This window comes from Anolis carolinensis, chromosome 5 (genome assembly GCF_035594765.1).
Source record: "Anolis carolinensis isolate JA03-04 chromosome 5, rAnoCar3.1.pri, whole genome shotgun sequence".
Taxonomy (NCBI): domain Eukaryota; kingdom Metazoa; phylum Chordata; class Lepidosauria; order Squamata; family Dactyloidae; genus Anolis; species Anolis carolinensis.
In genome coordinates this window covers 150,255,531-150,280,939 of record NC_085845.1, presented here as the reverse complement: position 1 = coordinate 150,280,939, position 25,409 = coordinate 150,255,531, and the positions used below count along the sequence as shown (strand labels likewise).

General features: G+C 39.2%; 1 protein-coding gene across 1 annotated transcript in view; it reads right to left on the bottom strand.

Moving 5' to 3' along the window:
* The window catches only part of rassf3 (Ras association domain family member 3), a 73,764-nt gene that overhangs the window by 34,897 nt on the left and 13,458 nt on the right, over positions 1 to 25,409 (bottom strand). The window contains exon 2 of the mRNA XM_062982555.1: positions 22,928 to 23,052. Within this exon, the coding sequence (XP_062838625.1) occupies positions 22,928 to 23,052 (125 nt within the window). The remainder of the gene's footprint in view (positions 1 to 22,927; positions 23,053 to 25,409) is intronic.

The following is a 25,409-nucleotide window of genomic DNA, read 5'->3' as shown; positions in this document are numbered from 1 at the left end:
TTGCCATGGTGCAATTCTAGAAAAGCCTGGGAGTTATAGTTTGGTGACGTACCAGCACCCTTTGGCAAAGAAGGCTAAAGACCTTATAAAACTACAACTCTCATGATTCCATAGTATTGAGCCATGACCGTTAAAGTGTGTCAAACTGCATTCATTCCGCAGTGTAGCTGCACCCTTAGGCAAGGTCATCCAGTGGGTTTCCGTGGCTGAGCAGAGACCGAAACCCTGGTCTCCAGAGTCATAGTCCAATATTCAAACATACTACGGTATGTTGGCTCTTGTTCACTATGAAGCCATTCTAGGAGTTCACTGGAATATTTGCTTTCTGTGCTTCCTCCAGCCTCAGATAAGGAGCTTGCTTCCTGTAAGTTCCAAAGTACACTCTATATTTTGACAACAATTTAAAGAAATACCACTTAAAATATGTTTATAGCAAGACATTTTAACTAGAACCTTAAAAGTGACAGCAAAGCAGAGTAGGCATTTTTGAAATCTTGTTCAGAAACATTTTTTTAAAAAAAACAATTACAGTATGTTTTTAGACGAGTGAAACTGCAAAGAGAGTTTCAAAGTCGGCACTGACGAGAGTATTTACTTTGAACACCTGATTGAAGGTTGTCAAAATGAGGAGGTAGGCGACAGAACAAAACTAGTGGTTATGTGAGCATTATGATTGGCAATGCTTAAAACCATGCTAAGATCCTTGGAATTGCTTTCATGTAGGGTCTGTACTTACATTCACTAAAGCCTCTGGAAAAAATTCTTAATTACATCAACGCAGGAAGGGTTTGTCCTATGGAAGACATTGTTCTGTAGTAGCTCTTTGCCAAGTATCACAATACAAAGGATGTGAGCCTACATGTTCTCAGGCGATCTGCTGAACCAAGGTACTTCTGCGTGATAGCATTTTTTATTTTTTCATCCCACCAGAGATTTCAGACATTTTCTCTAGAATTGTGGGCTAGACAAATATGTAGAGTTCAGCCTGTTAGATGTAAACATTAATTGAACTTTGGATTACATTCTATTTGAGGCAAACACCATTTTTGCATTAGACAGCAAGCACAACAGAACTGTTTCTTGAATGTCTGCTACAAAAGCCAATCTGTAAGATCTTTAACAAGTCAACTCTAGACAAAATTAGATTACAAAAGAAGTAAAGCTCTTTTACTTCTGAAACCTATGGTGCTTTAGATATGCTACCACTTGTTTTCTGGGTTGTAAATATCTGTTCATTTGTTCTCTGATGATAGGAATCTCCTTTAGCCGACCAGGCAGGGAGGCATCTGTGAAATGCTAGACAGTTGCATGTCTTCCTTTCAGATCTCTAATGTGCCACACATGATTGACTATTAAAGCAAATTGTAAGCATAGTATTTCCAATTTCTGTGAATGGTTGTGAAAGTGGCAGAGTAAAGAAAACTGGCAGGAAAAAAAAATCCCATTCAAAGGATTGCCATATATTGAAGTCAGCTTGATGGCAAATGGCAACAATGGGCTGTTGTGAGTTTTCTGGACTGTATGGCCATGTTCCAGAACCATGTTCCAGAACATACAGCCCGGAAAACTCACAACAACCCAGTGATTCTGGCCATGAAATCCTCGACAACATAAATAACAATAATAATAAAGCTACGGTGCTTACCTGAGGATATAATTTAATTAAATTTAATTTTCAACTTCTGTCTTTTACAACTTGTTTTTTCCCCCGAAACATCATATTATCTCTGAGGCACTTGGTACTATACACTCATATATTTATTTATACTTTCCTACAATTTTTAAAGATAACTTTTACTTTGGCTTAGGGCCCTTTCACACAGCTGGATAAAATTCCACATTTTCTGCTTTGAACTGGGATATATAGCAGTGTAGGCCCAGATAACCCATTTCAAACCAAATATTGCAGAAATTTCTGCTTTGATATTCTGAGTTATATGGCTGTGTAGAAAGGCCCTGTCTACTTTTTTAAGGGTCTAAATCTTCAAAAATACACCCAGTAGCTTACCTTAATAACCTGATATGCCTTATAGTTAACTAATCAAGTTCTTTAGATGTTTAAAAAAATAAGCAGTGAAAGATTAGGTTTGTTGCTATGTGTAAAGTTAATAAGAAGCTTGTCAAAAGTGGAAATTTAAAACACTACCTTATGAAGCCTGTAGCACCCTGTATTTAGTCCTGGTGGAACACTTTGAATTGCAAATGTAGTAAGAGGTTTTATTTAATACTATAAAAGTTGGGAGGAAGGAAGCAGAAGGATAATTTTCTGTCTAGGAAAGATCACTAACCACAGCATCTGGTGTTCGAAGAAATGAATCAGCTGTCTTGGCAAGAGTACAAGATGTCTCCGAAAATTTCAGTGATACATGGAGCCAGTATGACAAATGAGCAATAACTATGATCTGTCATAACAGGAATTGGAGGCCCCTTCAACACAGCTTTATAAAATCCCACATTTCCTGCTTTGAACTGGGTTTTATGGCAGTGTGGATTCAGATAACCTAGTTCAATGCAGATATTGTGGATTATCTGCCATGATATTCTGGGTTATATGACTGTGTGGAAGGGCCTGGAGAGGTAGATCTACTGATAGCATAGCAGGTCTGACTCTCCAGTGTTTAGATATAGTACAAACATTATGACCTGCCCCTATCAATGTGCCAAATTATACTGCTGAAATTTAAAATCCTTGGGATTATGTTTGGGATACGATTTTTGGATGGAAGGACTATGAGCTCCCTTCCGTTCTCATACTTAAAGCAAATTCCTGGGCTCAGAATTTTTTGTTTTCAGTATATGCAAATGGGATCTGCAGCACAATAAGTCCTGTTCATGGCTGTCTGGCAATTCTGTTTTGGACTTGTGGCTGACTTCTTCCTCCTAAACATTATATTTTGTCACATCTTGCTAATATTTAATTATTAAACTGGATGGTAGTGGCTGCTTAAGGACCAAAGCATGAAGAATTAAGAATTTTAGAAAAATATATTGTGCCTTACAGACGTATTACACACATAGAGTAGGGTTTCATATTCCACAAACTGGAATTGGGATAGATTTCACTGACATTTGTTCTTACCTGGTGTATGCAGGATACTCAACACTAAATTTACAGAATATTTTTATGGTGGGATAAAAGTTACAATAAAGAAAAGCACTGTTTTGTTTCTTTATTTTCAACCCTTTTGCTGTCACACGCCTAAAGATGCTCGAGTACATCCTGCTCCCTGAAGTTACATAAATCACTGAATAAAGTACCATATGATCTCAGATTAAGTACTCATATTTCTCAAAGGCCACAGAGTTTGTTCGAAAGTATATTTCAACAAATAGCATCATGAAGTCCAAGAAGTTATCCAAACAATTCTAGAATAAAGCCATATAGAAGTTTAGTTATAAAATACCCAAACTAAGAATATCACCACTGAACACCACTAAAACTATTACAGTAGAGTCTCACTTATCCAACACTCACTTATCCAACATTCTGGATTATCCAACGCCTTTTTGTAGTCAATGTTTTCAATACATCGTGATATTTTGGTGCTAATTTTGTAAATACAGTAATTACTACATAGCATTATTTCGTATTGAACTACTTTTTCTGTCAAATTTGTTGTATAACATGATGTTTTGGTGCTTAATTTGTAAAATCATTACCTAATTTGATGTTTAATATGCTTTTATTTAATCCCTCCTTATTATCCAACATATTTGCTTATCCAATGTTCTGCCAGCCCATTTAGCTTGGCTAAGTGAGACTCTACTGTATTAGAAAATGGGGAAAAAATTCAATCAGATCTCTGCCTTAAGTGGACTATCCATCAAAACTCTGAGAGTCATTCCACACACAGTCATATAACCCAGAGCATCAAGGCAGAAAATCCCACAATATCTGCTTTGAACTAGGTTATCTAAGTCCACATTGCCACATATTCCAGTTCAAAGCAGATAATCTGAGATTTTATTCAGCTGTATGGAAGGGGCCTGAAAAACACCTTAGAATCAACCAAGAGGCCCATGATAACTCTTGATGGAATTAGAGAAATTCACAACTGACATGGGAGAAACTCACCACTGGAATTTATCACCTGGACATTTCACAAAGCTGGTCTTTATGTAAGAAAGGCAAGAAAATTATTGTTGAAACAAACCCATCTCAAACCCCTTTTGGGGTTTCCAAAAAGTCATGTGGAAGACTCATCAAATGTGGAAAAGGTTTCTTTAGTCCGATGAGACCAAAATGTTGTTCATCAGGTGGTAATAATGTCAGCAATGTATAAATACAATTGCGGGGCCATGGGTCAACACAGCTGCATGAACATAAAGATGGGCAATAATAAGAGTGCTTATCCCAATATGTTTCTGCTATTGGTCACTGCAAAACTGCTACACAATAGTGGCTTCGCGTAATAAAGTCCCTAGGCAATAAATATAGCAATGAAGACAACAGTTGTTGCAAACATTTGTAGTGCAGAAAAACATCAGTGCTACTAATAATATCATTTTGAACATGGCTTGAAATTTAAAGCTGATGCATTAAAAAAACATATGCAAGTCCAAACGAGTTCAATTGGTTCATGGATACTTCTTTTCTAGTATGTTTACTTAAGATTGCAGTGCTAAGGATTCATTTTATTGAAGTTAAATTCTGGCTTCTGCCCTGCTGGTCACATGAAAACCCTTTCCCATAAAAGGGAAAAAAACCTATCTGGCCACTATGATTACATAATGTGAGCAGAGTTCTGAAATTTCAAACACCTAAGGGAAACCAATGAAACTTGATACTTCTCTTTTCATCTTAAAGATAGGCTCTCTGCATGAGTCTCATTTGCTAAACTATTCACGGCAAGATAAATAGAGATTGCTCCCAATAATCCAAGTGAGAAACCAATGTTCTTAATGTTTGGAGGTTTCAAAGCTTCTTGGTGAATGATAGCAAAACATCGCAATGTGTACTATGAGCTTTAACTTTGAATGTTTAGGCTGAAGAGTGAACAGCATGGACTTTGATGTTTCCACCTTAACAAGTATCACCTTGTTAAAGGAGAAACAATATTTACTGAAAACTGGCTAAGGTGGACCCAATTGTTCAAAGGTAAATGCATATAACCTTATTTCAAAGCATCCCAGACATTCAGAGACCCCAAGAGTTTGAAAAGCATACGAGTTTTGAATAAACTGTGTAGAAGAGTTCTAGAAGCAAGTTAATCAGAAAACCAGAAGCTTCAGGAAAGTTAATATAGTGCCAAGAAGAGTGATGCTATCAATTTCTTTACTATCCTTTTAGCACTGCCCAAAGACACCCACAGAAATTAGCTTCTTTGTGTTCTTTGCCAATAGCCCAAGGATAAATTTCAAGCTTAAGAGGACTACTTTGTTTTCATGAGAACCATGAGATGTACATACACATGTGATTCCAAACATGGTAGCCGTTCCAGTTAAGCAAAGTAGAGAAGAACTGTATTGAACCAAAGGAGGCAATTCTCTCCCACCAAAATATTTTGCTGTCTCAGTCTGAAGAATAGGAAAAAGGAATATCTAGTCCATGGATCTAATACAAGCTACTAGAGTAGAGACCATATTATTTTTGTTGAGTACCTTCAAAACAGTTCCAAATTATGGTGAGACGATCACAGGGTTTTCTGGAGCAAAGAGTATATGATTTGCTCAAGACTACCAACTGGGTTTTCATGGCTCATCAGGTAATCAAACTCTAGTCTCCAGGATCATAGTCCCTCATTCACACTACTACACTATGCTGGCTTTCCATTAATTCCTTTTTTTCTCAAGGGCACTCCTTAGACTATATCACACACAGTAAAATCAGTGTTTCTACACATTTAAGAAACAGCCATTGACGGAGCCCTTCACACAACACAAGCTTGTACTGTGGGTTTCAGGTACTGTGACCTTCCATTAATTCCCTTTTTCTCAAGGGCACTCCTTGGACTTTATCACATACAGTAAAATCAGTGTTTCTACACATTTAAGAAACGGCTACCAATGGAGTCCTTCACACAACACAAGCTCGTACTATCGGTTTCAGGTACTGTGGCCTTCCATGAATTCCCTTTTTCTCAAGGGCACTCCTTGGACTTTATCACACACAGTAAAATCAGCGTTTCTACACATTTAAGAAACGGCTACCAATGGAGTCCCTCACACAACACAAGCTCGTACTGTGGGTTTCAGGTATTCTGGCTTTACATGAATTCCCTTTTTCTCAAGGGCACTCCTTGGACTTCATCACATGCAATAAAATCAGCGTTTCAACACATTTAAGAAATGGCTACTGACTGAGCCCTTCACGCAACACAAGCTTGTACTGTAGGTTTCAGGTATTTCGCAGTTTCTAAAGTATTTTTCCCCTGACGATTCTTAAGTCGATTGGCAATTGACTTCATTTTAAATTCCCCATGTAGAGATGGGTAAAAACATCAAATTTAACGTGTGATGAGAATTCCACATTGTTTGCTTGTAAACATAACAATTATGTCATTCTGGAGGGAGAAGCCGAGATAGGCAGTATAGATTTACTTCTTCTGCCATAATCATTTTAAGACTGAGGAGGACAGAACAATAATTTATATATTTTTGTTATCAATGTAAATTCAATAGAGTTACCATTTGAATTGAGAGGTATCTGTACTTATAAAGAGAAATTGTAATATAAAATAATATAGAAGAAATCCCATTTAATGATCTCACGTCAAAAAGTACTTCCACGAGAACAAACAGAGTATTTTTTTTCAGGTAGAAAAAATGGGGAGGAGACAGTGGGAGGAGAAATATGTCTCCCATGTGATGGAAAGGCAAATTGATAATTTGAAAAGAAAGCTGAATGAAGAAAAACTTGTGATGGGGGTAGGAAAACCATATATTTAATTTCCAAATGAGGAGATACGAAACTGAAGGGAAAAACAACAATCCCCAAAGCTTTACTTATTGCGTGTGATGAAGTCCCTTATAAAGAAGAAAAAAGAGGAAATCCATGTTGTTCCTTCTGGTCTCCAATTGGAGTGAGGAGTAACTTTTTGTCATGTTTTCAGCCAACACTTGCAGGAGCTACGTTTCAGATTCAGCTGGCTTTGGCTGATGGTGAATCACTTCTCTTTTTCGGTGTGATGAATCTCAAATCTCAAGTAACAACAACAGCTTTTATTGACAACAAAATCACAGCACAGACATGTATAGCAAAAGGAAGTCACAGATAAAAAAGAGAAACATGATTTAAAATTACTAATATAAAGAATTAGCAATTTGAGCAGTTTGAAAACATGCAAATGTGAGTAGATCAACAGGTACTGCTCCAGTAGCAAGATAATGGCACTCCATGCAGTCATGCCGGCCAGATGACCTAAGAGGCATATAAGGACAACGCCAGCTCTTTGGCTTAGAAATGGAGATGAGCACCACTTCCCAGGGTCCGACACAAATAAACTTAATGTTAAGTGGAACCGTTTACCTTTACTAATCTCAAGAATATAATTTGCAACCGTTTTGTACATCTCAAGTAGTGGTCCCAGTAATCTCAGTTTCTACTATTTGACTTGAGTGTTTTATTTTCCTAGACCAAAATGGGTAGTTTAACTGCTTGCTAGAACAAACCGATTTGAAAACCAATTTAAGAGCCAACATGCTATAATGGTTTAAGCATTGGAATACACCTTTGGAGATCAGGTTTCAATTCCCTGCTCTGTTTCTACTATTCTTGGCTTGTTTTTACCTATTTGAATCAGATTTTCTTTCCTTCCAAAAACTCATATTCCAATTAACTGCTAAACATGTAAACCAAAAACTAGCTCCTTTTGTTTGTTGGTTAAGGTAACCTCAATTTAGTTAACAAGAAACTTGTTTCTCTTCCTCCTAACCTCACTGGAATATGGAAGGGCATGAGTACAAACTTGATCCCTATTTAGAGTTATAGATGCTCATCCAAGTGGCACTAAGGACCTCATCACATTGATGAGGTCCCCCGTATCAATTCGCCAGGCTCCAAGACAAATTGGTTGGGCAGCGGGGCAATCCTGGTGCTCCACACCCTGCTCGACCGGCAGCAATGCTTCCTCAACACACATGGAGAAGCGTAACCACGTGGCTTCCATTGCGGTAGCCGTATTATTCCTGCCACCCCAGTTGAGCAACTGAACCCTGCAGGAAGTGAGTCTACTTCGTATGATGGGTGGCAAAGAGTTCCATTGCTCAATTGGGGCAGAAGAGTCCTAGAACACTAAAATTTTCTTGTGTGATGAGATCCCAAGTCATGGCTTATTCTTAAGTAAGAAGAAGGTGAATTAGTTATAGATTGTTTGAAAAAGAATATCTGAATAAAGTTTTATTTTTATGGAATAATTGTTTGGGTGTATACCTAAAAGACTAAACCAAAAGGGGGTCTATGGGGCCTCTTCTTTTTCCACTTTAGGAATATTACTTGAGAGATCTCCTGCACTATTTTCACCTAAGGTATCATAGCACTAGGGGCTGCGGTGGCACAGTGGGTGAAACCGTGGAACTTGCTGACCGAAAGGTCAGTAGTATGAATCCAAGGAGAGAGATGAGCTTCCATCAATAGCCCCAGCTTCTGCCAACGTAGCAGTTCGAAAACATGCAAATGTGAGTAGAACAATAGGTACCACTCAGACAGGAAGGTAATGGCGCTCCATGCAGTCATGCCGGCTACATGATCTTGGAGGCGTCTACAGACAATACCAGAATAAAATGGGGTCTACGACACCTCCAGTTTTCCCTCCTTTTCATCTCAAGAATGCTGCCTAAACCCAATCACACACACCACATTAAGATAAGAAATTAATGCAACTGAAAAAGAAATTACCAGTATTTTATTGTTTGGTTTACGTATATTTATCTGAAATCATAAGCGTATTTGAAACACAAATATTGCTAATAAAATGATATAATAAATACACAATTATGTAACGGAGCAATCCTATTTAGCTGCTTATAAAAAGGTAAGGCTATAGCCTACAATATTTAGACACATAGGCTAAGGAAATGAATCCTATTCACTAAATCAAGTTACACCTATTGATGGCTTAACTCCTAGTGACAGCAGCTGGCAATCTCAGATAAGCAGTGTCCTTCCTCCGCCATGAGAATCTGTCACAGCAATTGCTGGCTCTTCTATGTTGGCTGTCCTGATCTAGAAATAATTCGTACAATCATCTACCCATTGGGACCACTCATACATGTGTGAAATGCTCCTCAGCTTTCCACAGAGGTTGCCCTTTGACATTTGCTACATGAAAATGATACGGAAGGAAATGATCTGCAGTGAACTTTTTGCAATAAATAGCAATTGGCTTGAAAAATCTCATTCTATGTAAATTTGCTGACTAGCAGATGCACAGGACTTATGTAGGCAGCCAAAGGTTCCCAGCTGTATCAAAAGGAAATCATAATTCTATTTTAGATAGAAATCCGTTCTATCAAAATAATTCTACTTTTAAAATGCAATGAGCTTTTTTATTTTGTCATGAGAAATAATCCAAATTGTAACCCAACAGGAGGGCAATAGACTTTGAGTTTCCTAGAGCTTCTTTCAGTTAAATACTTATACCCTATAGGACACTGGTTCTCAACCTAGGGTCCCCAGATGTTTTTGGCCTTCAACTTCCAGAAAACTGGTACACTGGCTGGGATTTCTGGGAGTTGTAGGCCAAAAACATCTGGGGACCCCAGGTTGAGAACCACTGCTATAGGACAACAGTACTGGGGAATTTTACCAACTAGCCTGCCTTTGACTATCAACATAGTATTGGGCTTGGCTTGGTGCTGCTGACTTCTTTGCCGACGCTCAACTTTCGACTCTGTTCTTCCTAGGCTTTAGTGGGGACTTTTGTTTTCAGATTTTATTTTGTATTTATTTATTTTGTGGAGATTTCTCTCAATTTTTTTGCTGGCTTATTTTTATCACTGATGACTGAGCTTAGCGAAATATACCAGCACCTTTTAACTGATGAGTCTCCACAATAATTGTAATTGGTTTTCAATGTTTTTAATGCTTAGTATCTATTTATATCTTATTTCTGGACGTTATTATGCTGTGTGTGATTTTTGCCTTGTTTTTTATGTTAAAAGTGCTTTGATTTGTATTGTGTTATATTTATACACTGTGTATTTGCAATGTGGCTCTTTAGTGGCCAAACTGTAATCTGCTCTGAGTCCCCTTCGGGGTGAGAAGAGCGGGGTAGAAATATAGTAAATAAATAAATATGAAACAAAGCAATAAGAAAAGCAGGTCATGACAAAAAAGCACCCAAGCCATCCAATGTAGCAGTCTTTAACTGGAATTGCAGTTATATTGTGTTTAGTACAGGACAGATTTTGGGTTCTATTAAGGACTACAGTCCCCGAGTAGCGCAGTGGGTTAAACCGCTGAGCTGCTGAACTTGCTGACTGAAAGGTCGGCGGTTCAAATCTGGGGAGTGGGATTAGCTCCCGCTGTTAGCCTCAGCTTCTGCCAACCCAGCAGTTCAAAAACATGCAAACGTAAGTAGATCAATAGGTACCGCTCTGGCAGGAAGGTAACGGTGTTCCATGCAGTCATGCTGGCCACATGACCTTGGAGGAGTTTACGGACAACGCCAGCTCTTCAGCTTAGAAATGGAGATAAGCAACAAACCCCAGAGTCAGACATTTACGCCATAATGTTTTGTACGATAAAGCTGTTCTAGTTAAACTTTATTGCAGTATTAACTTAACAGAAAAAAGAATGCTTTCACTTTTGTTTTCTTTTTCTAATTGCAAACATCACTTTAAGAGACTGCCAACAATAAAAATAAAACTATAGCAACTATCACGCTTTGTGGTTTAAATATAGCAGCCCAACTGTGGAAGCTCAGCATGCTTTCAAATACCAAGAGAATTCCAGCCTTCAGTGCCCTATAAATGCAACCTGATTCCCAGCATCTGTCCTGAAACCAATAACTCAGCATGAAGATAGACCTATCTGAAAGTCAGGCCAGCAATGATTTCTGTGAAACAGGAGAATGCCGTACATTTTCTTGTGTAAGAAATACTTTGAACAGAGGAGTGGAGGTTTCATGTGGCCCTCCAGATATTGCTGGACTGCAGCTCACACCATTCCTCACCCTTGCCTAGACTGCCTAGTGTTGCTAGACATTGCAGACCGACAACATCCAAAGGGTTAAATTATTCCCACTCTTACTTTAATCTGTATGGATGATAATATAGATGCCAGCAAGATTTACTTTACACTATAAGTTCATCAAATCCGCTCTCAAGAGTCAGAAAAGCTCCAGAGCCCTTTCTGGGAAGCATGTGACACTGGAAATTTGAGGTTTTTTAAAGCCCCGCAGATACCGAGGGATGTCTGGCAAGCTTCACTAACCACGGATCTTGTGACATGACCTAAGGGTAATCAATAAAATTTATTATTACAGTAGAGGCTCACTTATCCAACATAAACAGGCTGGCAGAACACTGGATAAGCGAAAAATGTTGGATAATAAGGAGGGATTAAGGAAAAGCCTATTAAACATCAAATTACGTCATGATTTTACAAATTAAGCACCAAAACATCATGTTTTGCAACAAATTGACAGAAAAAGCAATTCAATACACAATAACGTTATGTAGTAATTACTGTATTTACGGGTATAGCAGCAAAACTTTGCAATGTATTGAAAAATGGACTATAAAAACATTGACTACTAAAAGGAAAACTGCGTTGGATAATACAGAATGTTGGATAAGCAAAGATTGGATAAGCGAGACTCTATTGTATTAATAACAATGGATGTTTCGAGTCAGGAATCAGGAATCTCACCAGGTTGAAGACAAAAGACAGAAGCGTTTATTCAATCTGTACAGAAGGAATGCTCGTACAGCAATGAGTGCTCAAAGGGTACAAGTACCACTCATAAGCAAAAAGCAGGCATTTTTATACATGAACATTTCATGCATTAACATTGCTATGTTTCGAAATTCACTCCTACCCTCCTGATTGGCCAGTGCCAAGAAGCCAGCCAGCATTTTCCAGGCCTCTGATTGGTTGAGAGGTGGGGTTTAGCCAGTGCTTATGCTGATTGGAGGAGGTAGCAATGACATGGCCGGGGATCCCCTCCCAGCTGGGCAGGGAAGTCCTGGGGCTCCCAATGAGCCAAAGAAGGTGATCCCGGGGCGGAGAGATCTCCAGGGGCTGTGTCAACCCCTGGGTGTGTAACAATAATAATAATAATAATAATAATATAATAACTTTATTTTTATACCCCGCCCCATCTCCCCGAAGGAACTCGGGGCGGCTTACATGGGGCCTGGCCCGATAAAACAAACAAACAATGGAATGGAGTTCGAAAAGATGATTGATAGGATGATATAGATACCAGATCCTGGATGAAAAGACGATGGCCGCTGGATCTCCAGACATCTTCCCATGCTGGGAAGACAAAGAAAGGATCCCAGAAATGTCTATTGGCGATGGGAGTGCAATCAAAATTTCTTCCTAAACTTTTGTCCCATGGATAGCTGAGATCCCCAAAAGGGACATTTCGGGTGGCAGGAGAATGGCCTCCCGCCAGCATGCAGGAAGATTCTTTGTTCCACAGATTATGTCACATCTCTGGTTCCCACACAGAGTGTGGAAAGAGTGTCTGGAATTGCTCAAGAGGTTATTACAGTTCATACGTTCATATAGATTTTGCCTTCAACTTCATATAGTTCAATAATAATAAAAATATAAAAGTTCAGTTGGTTAATACAGGTTTCTAGGTGGAGAGAAAGGTGAAGGGAGAGGGATCTCACTGTCGCTGAGTGTCAGCTGGGAAAGGTTATTTGCCTTTTTTGTTTTAATGCATTCATCTGCCTTGATATGCACATTTGCATAAGAAAAAAATAAAATAAATATAGAAAGATCCTTTGTATACTAGACGGTCTGGAAATGAAGGTAGATGATATAGTGTAGCAATTTGGGTTGCAACTTAGTTGGGAGAGAGAGTGGGGCCATGAGGCGATCTCCAGCAGAGCCCTGCGGACCGGCTCAGGTTGAACAGCGGAGCTGGAGTGTATGTATGTAGGGACAGTTGGGGGCTATGGAGCTGGGAGTGCTGCTGGTACCGAGAGGCTTGAGGGAGGCTGCAGGGATGATGGCCATTGTAGTTCATTTGACCCTTTGTCGTTGGGGAACCATGTCTTCCATGGGGGTAGAACTATGCATTTCTTTTATTAGGGGTGGTGGTTGTGTTCGATAACACATGGATACTGAAGAGAAGGAAGAATAAGAAATGTCATACATTGCTCATCAGGGGATGAATCTGTGCTTCAGTGTTTCGCAAACCTGATTGGGCAATACAACATACTCAGAAGCTATTTCTTGATTTAAATTGAACAATGTTGCTATCCAATATTTTTTTCAGAATTGTTAATGAGCTGCGGTGGTGCAATGGGTTAATCCCTTGTACTGGATGAACAACTGAACTGAAAGTTGGGTTGCTGATCTGAAAGTTTTCGGTTCAAATCTGCAAGACAGGGTGAGCTCCCATCTGTCAGCTCTAGCTTGCGGGGACATGAGAGAAACCTCTCATCTAACACATCCACTGGGCAACGTCTCTGTAGATAGCAAATTCTTTCATACCAGAAGCAACTTGCAGTATGTTCTCAAGTCGCTTCTGACATGATAAAACTTTAAAAAATCAGTATTGCTGAAGGATGTTCTCTTGAAAAACAAATGGGTCCTTTCATTCCAGCGTTAACTATTCCATATCCCCAAACTGCCCCATTTTGACAGAGATAGGCCCAATTTACCCTCTGTTCATGCACTTGTTCAGCTGTTTTTGAAAAAGCCTAGTTTCCTTATTTTCTTCCCACTGTTCCCCCCATTTCTGTCTTATTTCAATTGCTGCAAACTGAGTTCACAGGGCAAAAGTATAGCCCCATTCATTCAGCAAAGGGAGAAAACAGACTCTTGTTCCTCCCAATAAGCTCAAGGAAAAGTACACTGCTGTAGCCTCTCCTGGCTTGTGTCATTCAAAACTTTTGGCATCCTAATCACATGTTGATGTAGCTGTCCCAATTTTGATCTGTAAAATATTGGAGGGTACATATTGGAGGGTATGCTTAAAGTTAAGAAGAAAAATCAAACAACATTAGATTTCTGCACTGGAAACTAATGCCCCAGAATAAATGTCCCTACAATGATTCTTAAGGATGTGCCTTTCAGGGGGAAAAAATCACACATGTCCCTTTCATGTTGTAAGGAAACAATAAAGAGAAAGAACAGGAATCTATAAGTGAAGCTAAGTTGTTTTATATACATGTAATTCTGCATAGTACTAAGCAGAAAACACGTTTTCCATATGAAATTAACAGAAATAGTAAAAAATATTATAAATACAGCATATACTGCTGCATAATGATGGTACATATGTGCACTGTTGGAATTTGAGAAACTCAGTTGGAATGATGCTGGATTCGCACTGGAATTTCAGATAAGCCAGCAGAGCTGCTGTGCTCCAGGAATTTTGCCATCACTCGCTGCCTTAAAAAATGTCCTAAAAATGGCAGAATATGTGGTAGGAATGTGGAAGAATTGTGATCATGATGTTGATATACCTTATACAAAGATTATTTGTTCTTGAACAGGGCATCCACAAAAACCAGATAAACCCCCCTTCACTGAATTGTATAGATGTGTCACACACCATGCTACTACCTTTTTAATATATTGGTCCATATAATGTATGCATAATTATAACACTTCTAAAATTGCTGACATAGCCTTGATGACGCAGATTTGTTGTGTCAATGTATGACGCAACAAATCTGTCATCTTCAAGGTACCAGAAGCCCCTTTGTTGTGTTTGCGTCCACGGGCTAACACCGCTACCCATATGAAATACATTAACTGTTTACCTCTGTGTTTTAACAAGCAGCACATGTTATAATCAGAGGAAGGAAACTCTTCGGAGATTTGGAGGCTCTTAATTGTTTGAGTGCAGATGGTTTGAATCAAAGTAAATCAACAAAACTCAGGGTCAATGCCTGTAGCTTTAGAAGTTGGTTGGTTTGGCTTGCTTGCACTCCATTCTGGGAAAGCCTTTTTACCCACATTTTCATCCAATTAACTTTGAAGTTGTTTGCCACAAACACAGCAGGTAGAACACAGACCCTGAGATGCCAAAACTACTTTGAACTTCCACTTCAGCACTTCCAATATTTACATTTATGAAAAACTTTCTTCCTTCTTATCACACTGTTGAATCAACAGAGTCTAATCACTAGCTCCTTGCATTCCACCTATAAAAGGGCTGGGCTAAGAATAGCCCTCCTATCCTTAGAACCAGGTGTAGCTAATCCATTGTATTTGGTTGCTTCAGCTCAGAATTGCCACCTGGTGGAGAGGTTGCTAACCTGTAACTGTAGTTCTTTCAGGACACAAGTGGGTTATCTGTATCTGCACAGTGCGTTTTTAAGAAGCTTTTGGAGCTATTCTAGAGATGTTTTGGTGGTAGTGCCTAACCCGTATGTTTCTTGTCTAAACATAACAGCCAAAGGTACAAGGCAGACAGGGCATAATGAGGGAAGAGATACTTTGGTTGTTTAGTTCACTGCTTCCCTTAGCTCAATACTGGGGTCACGAACAAATTGGCAACATTAAACAGTTTCTGAATGCCACCTAGACATTGACGAAAATCTGTTAGCAACAACGTGCAGTGTTTACAGAGGATTCTGCAGAAAATGCTTCTGCTATTTTGTTATGTCATTGCAGATAATTGTATTTTATCTTGCTTATTTTGTATGATGTATGTATTTTATCCTGTGTTTGCCTGGGCTTGGCCCCATGTTAGTCGCCCTGAGTCCCTTCGAGGAGATGGAGGTGGGGTACAAAAATAAAGTTATTATTATTATTATTATTGACACAACGACATAGTCTGACACAGTAAACAAGATAGATATGCAGGATCTCCTATCACAAAATCACAAGCCGAACACTTCCCAAGTGTCTAGGACTGTGTGATGTATTTTTGGATGATGCGCGCAGATTCCAGTAGGGTGGCCTTTTGCAGTTGGCAGATCATAATTTTGTCAATGCCTATTGTTTCCAAATGCCGGCTGTGATCTTTTGGCACGGTACCCAATGTGCCAATCACCACTGGGACCACCTGTACTGGTTTTTTATTATTATTATTATTATTATTATTATTATTATTATTATTATTATTATGCTGTACTTCATAAAAAGGAAATTCAGTCTGTTAAGCAAGATGTAAAAATTTCTTGGTGGAAAAGGGTTGTGAGTAGAAAAATGTTTAGGGAGCCCTGTTGTAGTTCATGGATGATACTCAAAGATCTTCATGATCTTCATAATTCAAAGAGAGGGGAGTTTAGCCCCTGGTGGCACAGCAGATTAAACCGCTGAGTTGCTGAACTTGCTGACTGAAAGGTTGGCGGTTTGAATACGGGGAGTGGGGTGAGCTCCCGATGTTAGCCCCAGCCTCTGCCAACCTAGCAGTTTGAAAACATGCAAATGTGAGTAGATCAATAGATACTGCTCTGGCAGGAAGGTAACGGCGTTACATGCAGTCATGCCAGTCACATGACCTTGGAGGTGTCTACGGACAACGGCGACTTAGAAATGGAGATGAGTACCAACCTCCAGAGTTGGACACGACTAGACTTAATATCAAGAGGAAACCTTTACTTTTACCTTTGCTGACTTTCAGTGCAGGAACTCTCGCAGTTATTGCTCTTGATGACAATAAAGGTTACACACCTTTACCCAGAATGTGTGGGAGACTTAGAAATATTTCAGATTTTGAAAGACTTTAAAAAAATACTTATATTTACATTTGAATATGCATACATAATAAGATACCTTCAAAATGGAGCCCAAAACAAAACATGAAATTCATTTATGTTTCATATAACTTTTACTAATTTTATGCATGAAACAAAATTTGTGTACTGTGAACCATAAAAAAACAAAGGTGGGACTATCTCAGCCACCCAAGTGATAAATTCTAAGGATTTAGAGTATTTCAGATTTCCAGATGAGGGATACTCAAGAAGGATACTGATCAGCTGGAACATGTCCAACAGAAGAAGGGTGACAAAATGGAGAAAGATCTGGATGACACATCCTATGAGGAACATAATTTCCTCCCTTGGTTATTAATAAAAACAGTCGTTTCTAAACTTCGAATCAATACAAAGAACAAATGTCATGCCCGAAATTATTTACATTTCAGTTTTTGCAAGCTGTCAATAAGAATTTTAAAATATTTTATTTTATTGGAAGGTCACTCTAGGACAGAATTATTTAGTCTAGTTTTAACTTTATATCTTGTAGACTTTTAACAATATCTTTCTAATTCCTGTAAGCTACTTTGAGTCCTGATCTAGGAGAAACAAATAAAAGTACTGCAACAACAACCAAAATATAACAGTGTGAGTATATTTTAAGCAGATAAATGCTTGTGTAAAGAAAAAGAGCATCATCCATCTCATTATTAACTTTTTGTTCATCTAAGGTGGAACTAATGTCCAACACCTGTTGCAATGGGTCAATAAACATTTACAAACTTTTCCCAATGCATTTCAACAGCTGCTGGATAGCACAGTACCCAAATAATGACCTCAGAGTCCAGCAAAACATTTGATTTTACACTCATACGTTCATAATGAAATATTTCTTCAATAATATAAGAAGTTCCATCACATTTCTTTTGTTTTTAAAAGTCAGCTTGAAATTAGATTAAAGAGATACACCCAGGTCTATAGAGGGGACATAAGTCAGTTCCTGCTTTATTCTGCAAAATATCAAACACTTGGAATTTGATTGTATTAGATTAGCATTTATTTACAAGTACAAATGGTCATTCAGAAAACTTGTTCACATATTTGATGGCTTTACATATGGAAAGTACACTTGAGTTGTTTAAGGCACACATAAATATAGGGGTCCAACAAGTTCATGCAACATGCATAAAAAGACATATTCAAAAATTATCTCACATTGGTGTTTTAGGTCACTAAACTCAATAATGTCTGCAGGAGCTAAGTTTAACTGAGGTCTAAAGCTGTCCATCAACTGAAAAAAATCATTACTCTAGAGCAGTGGTTTTCAACCTGTGGGTCCCCAGATGTTTTGGCCCTCAACTCCCAGAAATCCTAACAGCTGGTAAACTGGCTGAGATTCCTGGGAGTTGTTGGCCAAAAACATCTAGGGACCCTAGGCAGAGAAACACTGGGCTAGAAGTTCATTGAGCATGTCAGCATTCCAAGTTCAAACATTTGTCCGTACCTATCTTTACATAAGTTGTATGCCATTCAAACATAAACATCTAGTTTTATACATTCACCATGATCAGCTCAAGGTAACTGAAATTTCTGGGAGTTGTAGGCCAAAACATCTGGGAACCCACAGGTTGAGAACCACTGCCTTAGAGGAAAGCAGTGGCAAACCTCCTCTGAATCTGGCCTATGATATGGTTATGGATGGTATGTCAGTCCACTGGAAAGCACAGAACAACAGCAACGTAATGGGTCAACATCCTTATTCTTGCCAAGGGAAGGTTCTTAAACTTTAATATAATACCGAGCAAACCAATTCCTGGATACTTTCTTGTGCCATTCCTCCCATTAGGAGGCATAACCATTACTTTTGCTCAGTTTCAATTATCTAATAAAACAACTACTGTAGTTTTAATTGCAGCTTCATGCCAGAGTACATGATAAAATGAAACTAGGATGTTTTTTAAAAGCTAGCATATTTCTAAAGAAGACACATGAACACAATCCCTTTGTAGCCAGTTTTACAAGTTTTAAAAAGAAACAATTGTTATATGGTATGCTGTATTACAGCACCCCAGCCCTGCCAAAACTCAAGTCCACAAGTCTCTTCACAGCTGTTAAATGGCTCTATTGAGAGCATGCATGCAATGTTAAGGCTTGAAGAGAGAGATTGCTTTCACTCATTATGGAATAAAGCCAAACCTACATGAAATGTATCATTTATGCATTGTGTATAGCTGGGAATCTTTACCATTTCAGTGGAGGGAATACCCAGTCATAAATAAAACTTTTGACTGGTAGCAGTGAGAAGTTTAGAATGTAAATACAATCTGAATTTAAATTAATCTGTTGGAGGACTGAAACACAGAACAGACAGTAATAAGGCAGTGAATTTAGGAGACAAGACAGATGAGTTGGCATAGATTATGGACATTTCCCCGACTTTCCATTTGGTCTTACTTCAGAGCCAAACTTTTGAGTGTGTGAATATCCTTCTTGGCATATAATAAATCTTGGCTGATAATAAATCAAGATAAGCATTTTTGCCCAAATTATTAGACTACAAACAAGTATAAGAAAGCCAATTGCAGGAATGTGCATGTTTGTGTCCACTCCTCTCAAATCAGACTTAACCAACATCATACTTCATCTTGTTCAGAAATTCTCATTGCCTCAGAGCAATGGTACTCAACCTGTGGGTCCCCGGGTGTTTTGGCCTACAACCCAGATATCCCAGCCAGTTTACCAGCTGCCAGGATTTCTGGGAGTTGCAGGCCAAAACATCCATGAACCCACAGGTTAAGAACCATTGCCTTAGAGTATGTGACAAAATCACCCAGAAAACAATTAATTGTTGGATCGCAAACCAGTTTCCAAATAGTTTTCTGGATTCTCAAACAGCATCAAAACAATCAAGCTTGAATTTTTTGATACATGCAATAAGGGTTCTCAGTTGACAGGGCTGGATCCTTTCCTCCAGACCTTCAGACAAAGAGGAAAAGATCCAAAGCAAATACACCTCTTTCAAGAGATTTTTTTCCCCATGGTATTACTTGCTGGCCCTTCCTGTTGCAGGCTGCTTAGGGGTGGCATCTCTAGAAGCCAGATCTGCCAACCTGTCATTTCCTCCTTTCCTTCCTCTTGTGAAGTCTCTTCAATCATGTCCTCCATTAGGACTCAGCAGGTGCAAGCAATGACTGCCAGGAAACTAAATATTTACTGAATATGCTTGTTACTGTTAATTTTCCCATATTTTGACCCAATATTCCTCACCTTTCCCTTAATAGTTGAAAAGACAATAAAGGTCCTTTTTCTGGTGTGAGTCATACAGGTTGCACCATTGTTAAAAGAACAGCAACATACAAATGTCTTCCTTTTCCAGTTCATTCCTTTCTCCTTTAATTCCTGCTTTCACTTCTCGCTATCTTTTTCTCCCCCAATCTCCAACTCAGTGGTTCCCAACCTTTTTTTTGACCAGGGACCACTTTGAACAGGGACCACTCTCCAACATTAGTACCAACTTTAGATTCAATTTGGTTATTTAGGGTGTTGATTCAGCCAGAAGAATTGGAAGTTGGAGAGAAATAATATGCAACATTGTCTAACTCAGGGGTTCTCAGACTTTTTCAGCCGATGAGCCCTTTTTGAAGCAAAAGTTTCTTGTGGAGCCCCAATAAATGTTTATATATTATATAATCTATCATCATATATCTATATATATAAAAACATGATGGAATCCTGGCACCGAGCAAAACAACAAAACTAAACACCCCCAACCTCGAAATTTCACAACACAATCCATCATCCACGCCTCGAGGTTGAAACCACAAAATATCATGTCACGAACCTCCACAGGGCCTAAAAAAAACCCAAAAACCAGAGCTATTCAGTGCAATTCCAATGGGCCACAGCAACGCATGGCAAGGCACAGCTAGTTATGTATATATATCAGTCATGGGCAAACTTTTGCTCACAGGGGCCACACTGCGTTTTAAGATTTGACAAATGGGCTGGGCTAGAAGCAGGTGAAAGAAAGAAAGAAAGAAAGAAAGAAAGAAAGAAAGAAAGAAAGAAAAACAGAAAGAACAATACAATATTTAAAATTAAGAACAATTTTAACCAACTTAAACAGTGGAGCCCCCGGTGGCGCAGTATATTAAAGCGCTGAGCTGCTGAACTTGCAGACTGAAAGGTTACCTAAACTTAACAGTATTTCAGTGGAAGACCCCAGGGGCCATCCAGTCAAACCCCTTATGCCATGCAGGAAAAGCACAAGCACCCCTGGCAGATAGCAATCCAGCCTCTGTAACAATAGTAGTAGGAATAATAATAATAATAATAATAATAATAATAATAATAATAATAATAATCACCATCTGCCAACTGCAAAAGGCCACCCTACTGGGATCTGCACACATCATCAGAAAATACATCACACAGTCCTAGACACTTGGGAAGTGTTCGACTTGTGGTTTTGCGAAACGAAATCCAGCATATCTATCTTGTTTGCTGTGCCATACAACGTTGTTGTGTTGATAATAATAATAATAATAATAATAATAATAATAATAATAATAATAATAATAGGAGGAGGAGGAGGAGGCAGGAAGCAACATGGCACCGTGGAGCCCCTGACTACTGGAGCCCCATTGAGTCATAACAGTTAAAATTATTCATTCTATAGTGTAGATGCACCCTTGGTATTTCAAAGCAGTTAAGTCTCATTAAGCTGGACAGGGCTTGTCTCTAACCAGATATACAGTAGAGTCTCACTTATCCAACATTCGCTTATCCAATGTTCTGGATTATCCAACACATTTTTGTAGTCAATGATTTCAATACATAGAGATATTTTGGTGCTAAATTTGTAAATACAGTCATTACTATGTAGCATTACTGCATATTGAACTACTTTTTCTGTCAAATTTGTTGTATAACATGATGTTTTGGTACTTAATTTGTAAAATCATAACCTAATTTGGTGTTTAATAGGCTTCTCCTTAATCTCTCCTTATAATTCAACATATTCGCTTATCCAATGTTCTGCCGGCCCGTTTATGTTGGATAAGTGAGACTCTACTGTACTTAAATAAAATTGCCTTGTTGTTCTCTATTGTCAATCATCATCCCATTCCAAAATATTGGTGATTATTAGTAGTATTAATATGATTAAGATTTTGGAGAAGATGGAGAATAGCATAATGAAAATTGCTTCATTTAACCAGTAAGAGGACCTGATAAAATTAAAATTAAAATTGTTCCATTTGAGATTGGGATTTCTCCTGTTCTTCCATCATTCACCCTTAATTTTGCTGTGCAATTACTATACAATTGTTGCAGTGTTTTGCAAAAAAAAATTCTCCTATGTTCAGTTTCTGAAACAATCTTAACAGAAATGTATGATTATCTTTATCAAAAGCTTTGTAAACAGAAAACAAAAACAAAACAAGGTTGTCCATTACCCCCAACTCTATATGTTAACACAGAGGCTGTACATAACTTTAAAGTAGATAGTGAAGACATTGATATTGTCAAATATTTCTTTATACCTTGGCTCAGTCATTAATTAATGTGAAGATTACAGTTACAAAATTTGAGGAAAGAGAGGACTTGAAAGAGCAGCTATGAAAAAATTAGACAAGATCCTCAAGTGTAAAGATATATCATTGAATCCGAAAGTCAGCATTAGCCATGTTATTGTAGCTCTAATTTATATGTACAGTTGTGAAAGTTGGACAATGAAGAAAGCTGACCGGAAGAGAAACAACTCATTTGAACTGTGGTGCTGAAGGAAAGTTCTAAAGATATTCTGGACTTCCAAAAGGACAAATCAATGGGTTTTAGGGCAAATCAATCTCGAACTCTCCATAGAAGCCAAAGTGACTTGACTCTTATACTGTGAACAAATTATGGACCTCACTATAGAAGATAATCAGGCTTAGTAAGATAAGAAAGGCAGTAGGAAAGACCACATTACAATTGGATAGACTCAGTCCTGAAAGCCACGGCTGGCAAGATTTCAACTGTTAATGTTAATGTCAGGGTGACCTGGAAGTCTCTCATTCATAGGGTTGCAATAAATCGAAGGTGACTTGATGACAGTTAACAACAACAACAACAACAGAAATAATATGATATGCAAGGATAAACTTACTACAGTCCCAACATCAGTGTCTGCTGAACTGTCATATCTAGAGCTGTAGTCCATCAGTTTTCCCTTCTGTTGACAGTCTAGATGTACCATGTCTTGACAGTAAGAATGACAATTGTATTTACAATCTGAAAGACACAAAATAGTTTATATAATGTTCACTATGTTGCTTTGAGTGCATATAAATGTCAAAGTCCCCTTCTGAATACGTATTAGCCTTGTCTCTGATTCCAGCCCAGTAACAAGGTCCAGTCAGATGTGTTAGATTGGCAGCAACAAATACAGAGGTGATAAAAGTCCAATCCCCTAGCATTATGACTATGCCAACACTCTGGATTCAAATCCTGAGAAGTCAGCATCCTTAGAGTCTGCACCCCTCCCGAAGAACTGGCCTTTGCACACTATAGATACACATCCTCATTTATGAGTATCTGTCTATGAGTGGGCAAAGGCCTTGGAAGGAGTTGCCAAAAAGGAGGAGTATTCAGCTCCAAGCTAGAGGCTAGCTCAGGCATGGGCTAACTTTTTTGCCCTGAGGCCACATTGCGGATCCAGCTAGAAGGGCCGGGCCAGGAGGGAGGGTGAAGTGGGCCCAGGAGGAGGCAGGGGTGAGGGGGGGGGGCTGGGGGGGGGGCTGGGGTGGAGCAGGGCCATGAGGAGTGGGGCTGGGAGTTGGTCATCCTCAGGCTGTCCTCCCAGCATAAGGACTGCTCACCCTATCCATCCGGAGCCCCCGGTGGAGTAGTGGATTTAAGCCTTGTAACTTGAAGGTTGGGTTGCTGACCTGAAGGCTGCCAGGTTCGAATCCCACCCCGGGAGAGCACGGATGAGCTCCCTCTATCAGCTCCAGCTCCATGCAGAGAAACCTCCCACAAGGATGGTAAAAACATCAAAAAAACATCCGGGCGTCCCCTGGGCAACGTCCTCACAGACAGCCAATTCTCTCACACCAGAAGTGACTTGCAGTTTCTCAAGTCACTCCTGACACGAAAAAAAACCCCCATCCATATGCTGGGAGACACATGGTGGCTGAGAGTGCTCTGGAGAGCTCTCAGCCGCCGCATGTCTTCCTGAAGCAGTCCTCCCGGCGCAGCTGATTAGTAGCCAGCTGCAATAAATCACTGCTGACCAAGAGGTCATGAGTTCGAAGCCCAGGTCAGGTTAAGCCCCCAACCATTAAATAGCCCAGCTTGCTGTTTACCTAAGCAGCCCAAAAAACAGTTGCATCTGTCAACTAGGAAATTTAGGTACACTTTATGCGGGAGGCTAATTTAACTAATTTACAACACCATAAAACTGCTAGCAGCACAGGAAAAGGAATGAGGAAGTACAGTACTCGGTGTCACTAGTGGATGGTGAAGCAACAGCTCCCCCTTTGACCAGAATCAAGCATACCCTTATGTTGGTTGTCTGATGGCACTGAATGTTTGCCATATGTATGTGCATTGTAATCTGCCCTGATTCCCCTTCGGAGTGAGAAGGGTGGAATACAAATACTGTAAATAAATAAATAAAGACAGGGCCACTTGCCCAAGACAAGCAGTAGTGGAGACCACCCCAAAGCCCACTTGGCTGTTGCTGAGGGGAGGGCTGAGGCAGACGTGGGCCAGACGTGAGACCCCAAAGAGCTGCATCCGGCCCTGAACAAATGAGCTGACCCAAGAGTTGTAAGACTTCAGTGTGGTCCTTGACTTACTGTAATTAGAACCATTTACTGGCTTTCAGCTTTCCACCATATTGCATGTGTTGGAAGTTTTCACTGGTTTTTGTGTCCCATGGGTTTATTATTTATTATAGCTTACTATTACTATCAAAAAGAGCCAGCATGGTGTAGTGGTTTGAGCACTGGACTACAACTATCACAGCTGAGATCAAGGTTTAAATCCCTGTATGGACATGGAAACACAATGGGTGATCTTAGGCAAGTCACACTCCCTCGGGAAAGTAAACACAACACCACTTCTGAACAAATCTTGCAAAAAAAAAAACCATGATAGGGTTGTCTTAAATAGTAATAAGCTGGTAAAAACTTGCCACACACAACAACATACTTTTCAAATGTCTATTCAACCTTGGGGATAGACATACTGGCATACTGGAAAAGTAGCATGGAGGTATTATCAGAGCTAAACCTTAAGATAAGCATCCAGGACTCCACTTAAGAGTGAGTAAATGGCTTATCAGTTCTGATACGTTTTAGAGACAATTTACTCACTCTAAGTGGAGTCCTAGGTACTCATTCTAAAGTTTGGCTCTGATATCACCTCCATTCCAGTATGAAAGTGATAAAGTATGAAGTTGGTAAAGTAATATACATTGTCACCTACATTTTTGGACAGTAGGACAAGCTGCCTTGAATGACACTTAACCTATGTTAGCCATTTGTCAGGCAAGTTTTAGATGTAGATTCTCTGCACAGGCAAGAATTGGGCTAGATGGCCCTTGAGGAGCCTTTCAATTTAACAATTCTGTGATTCCATTATTC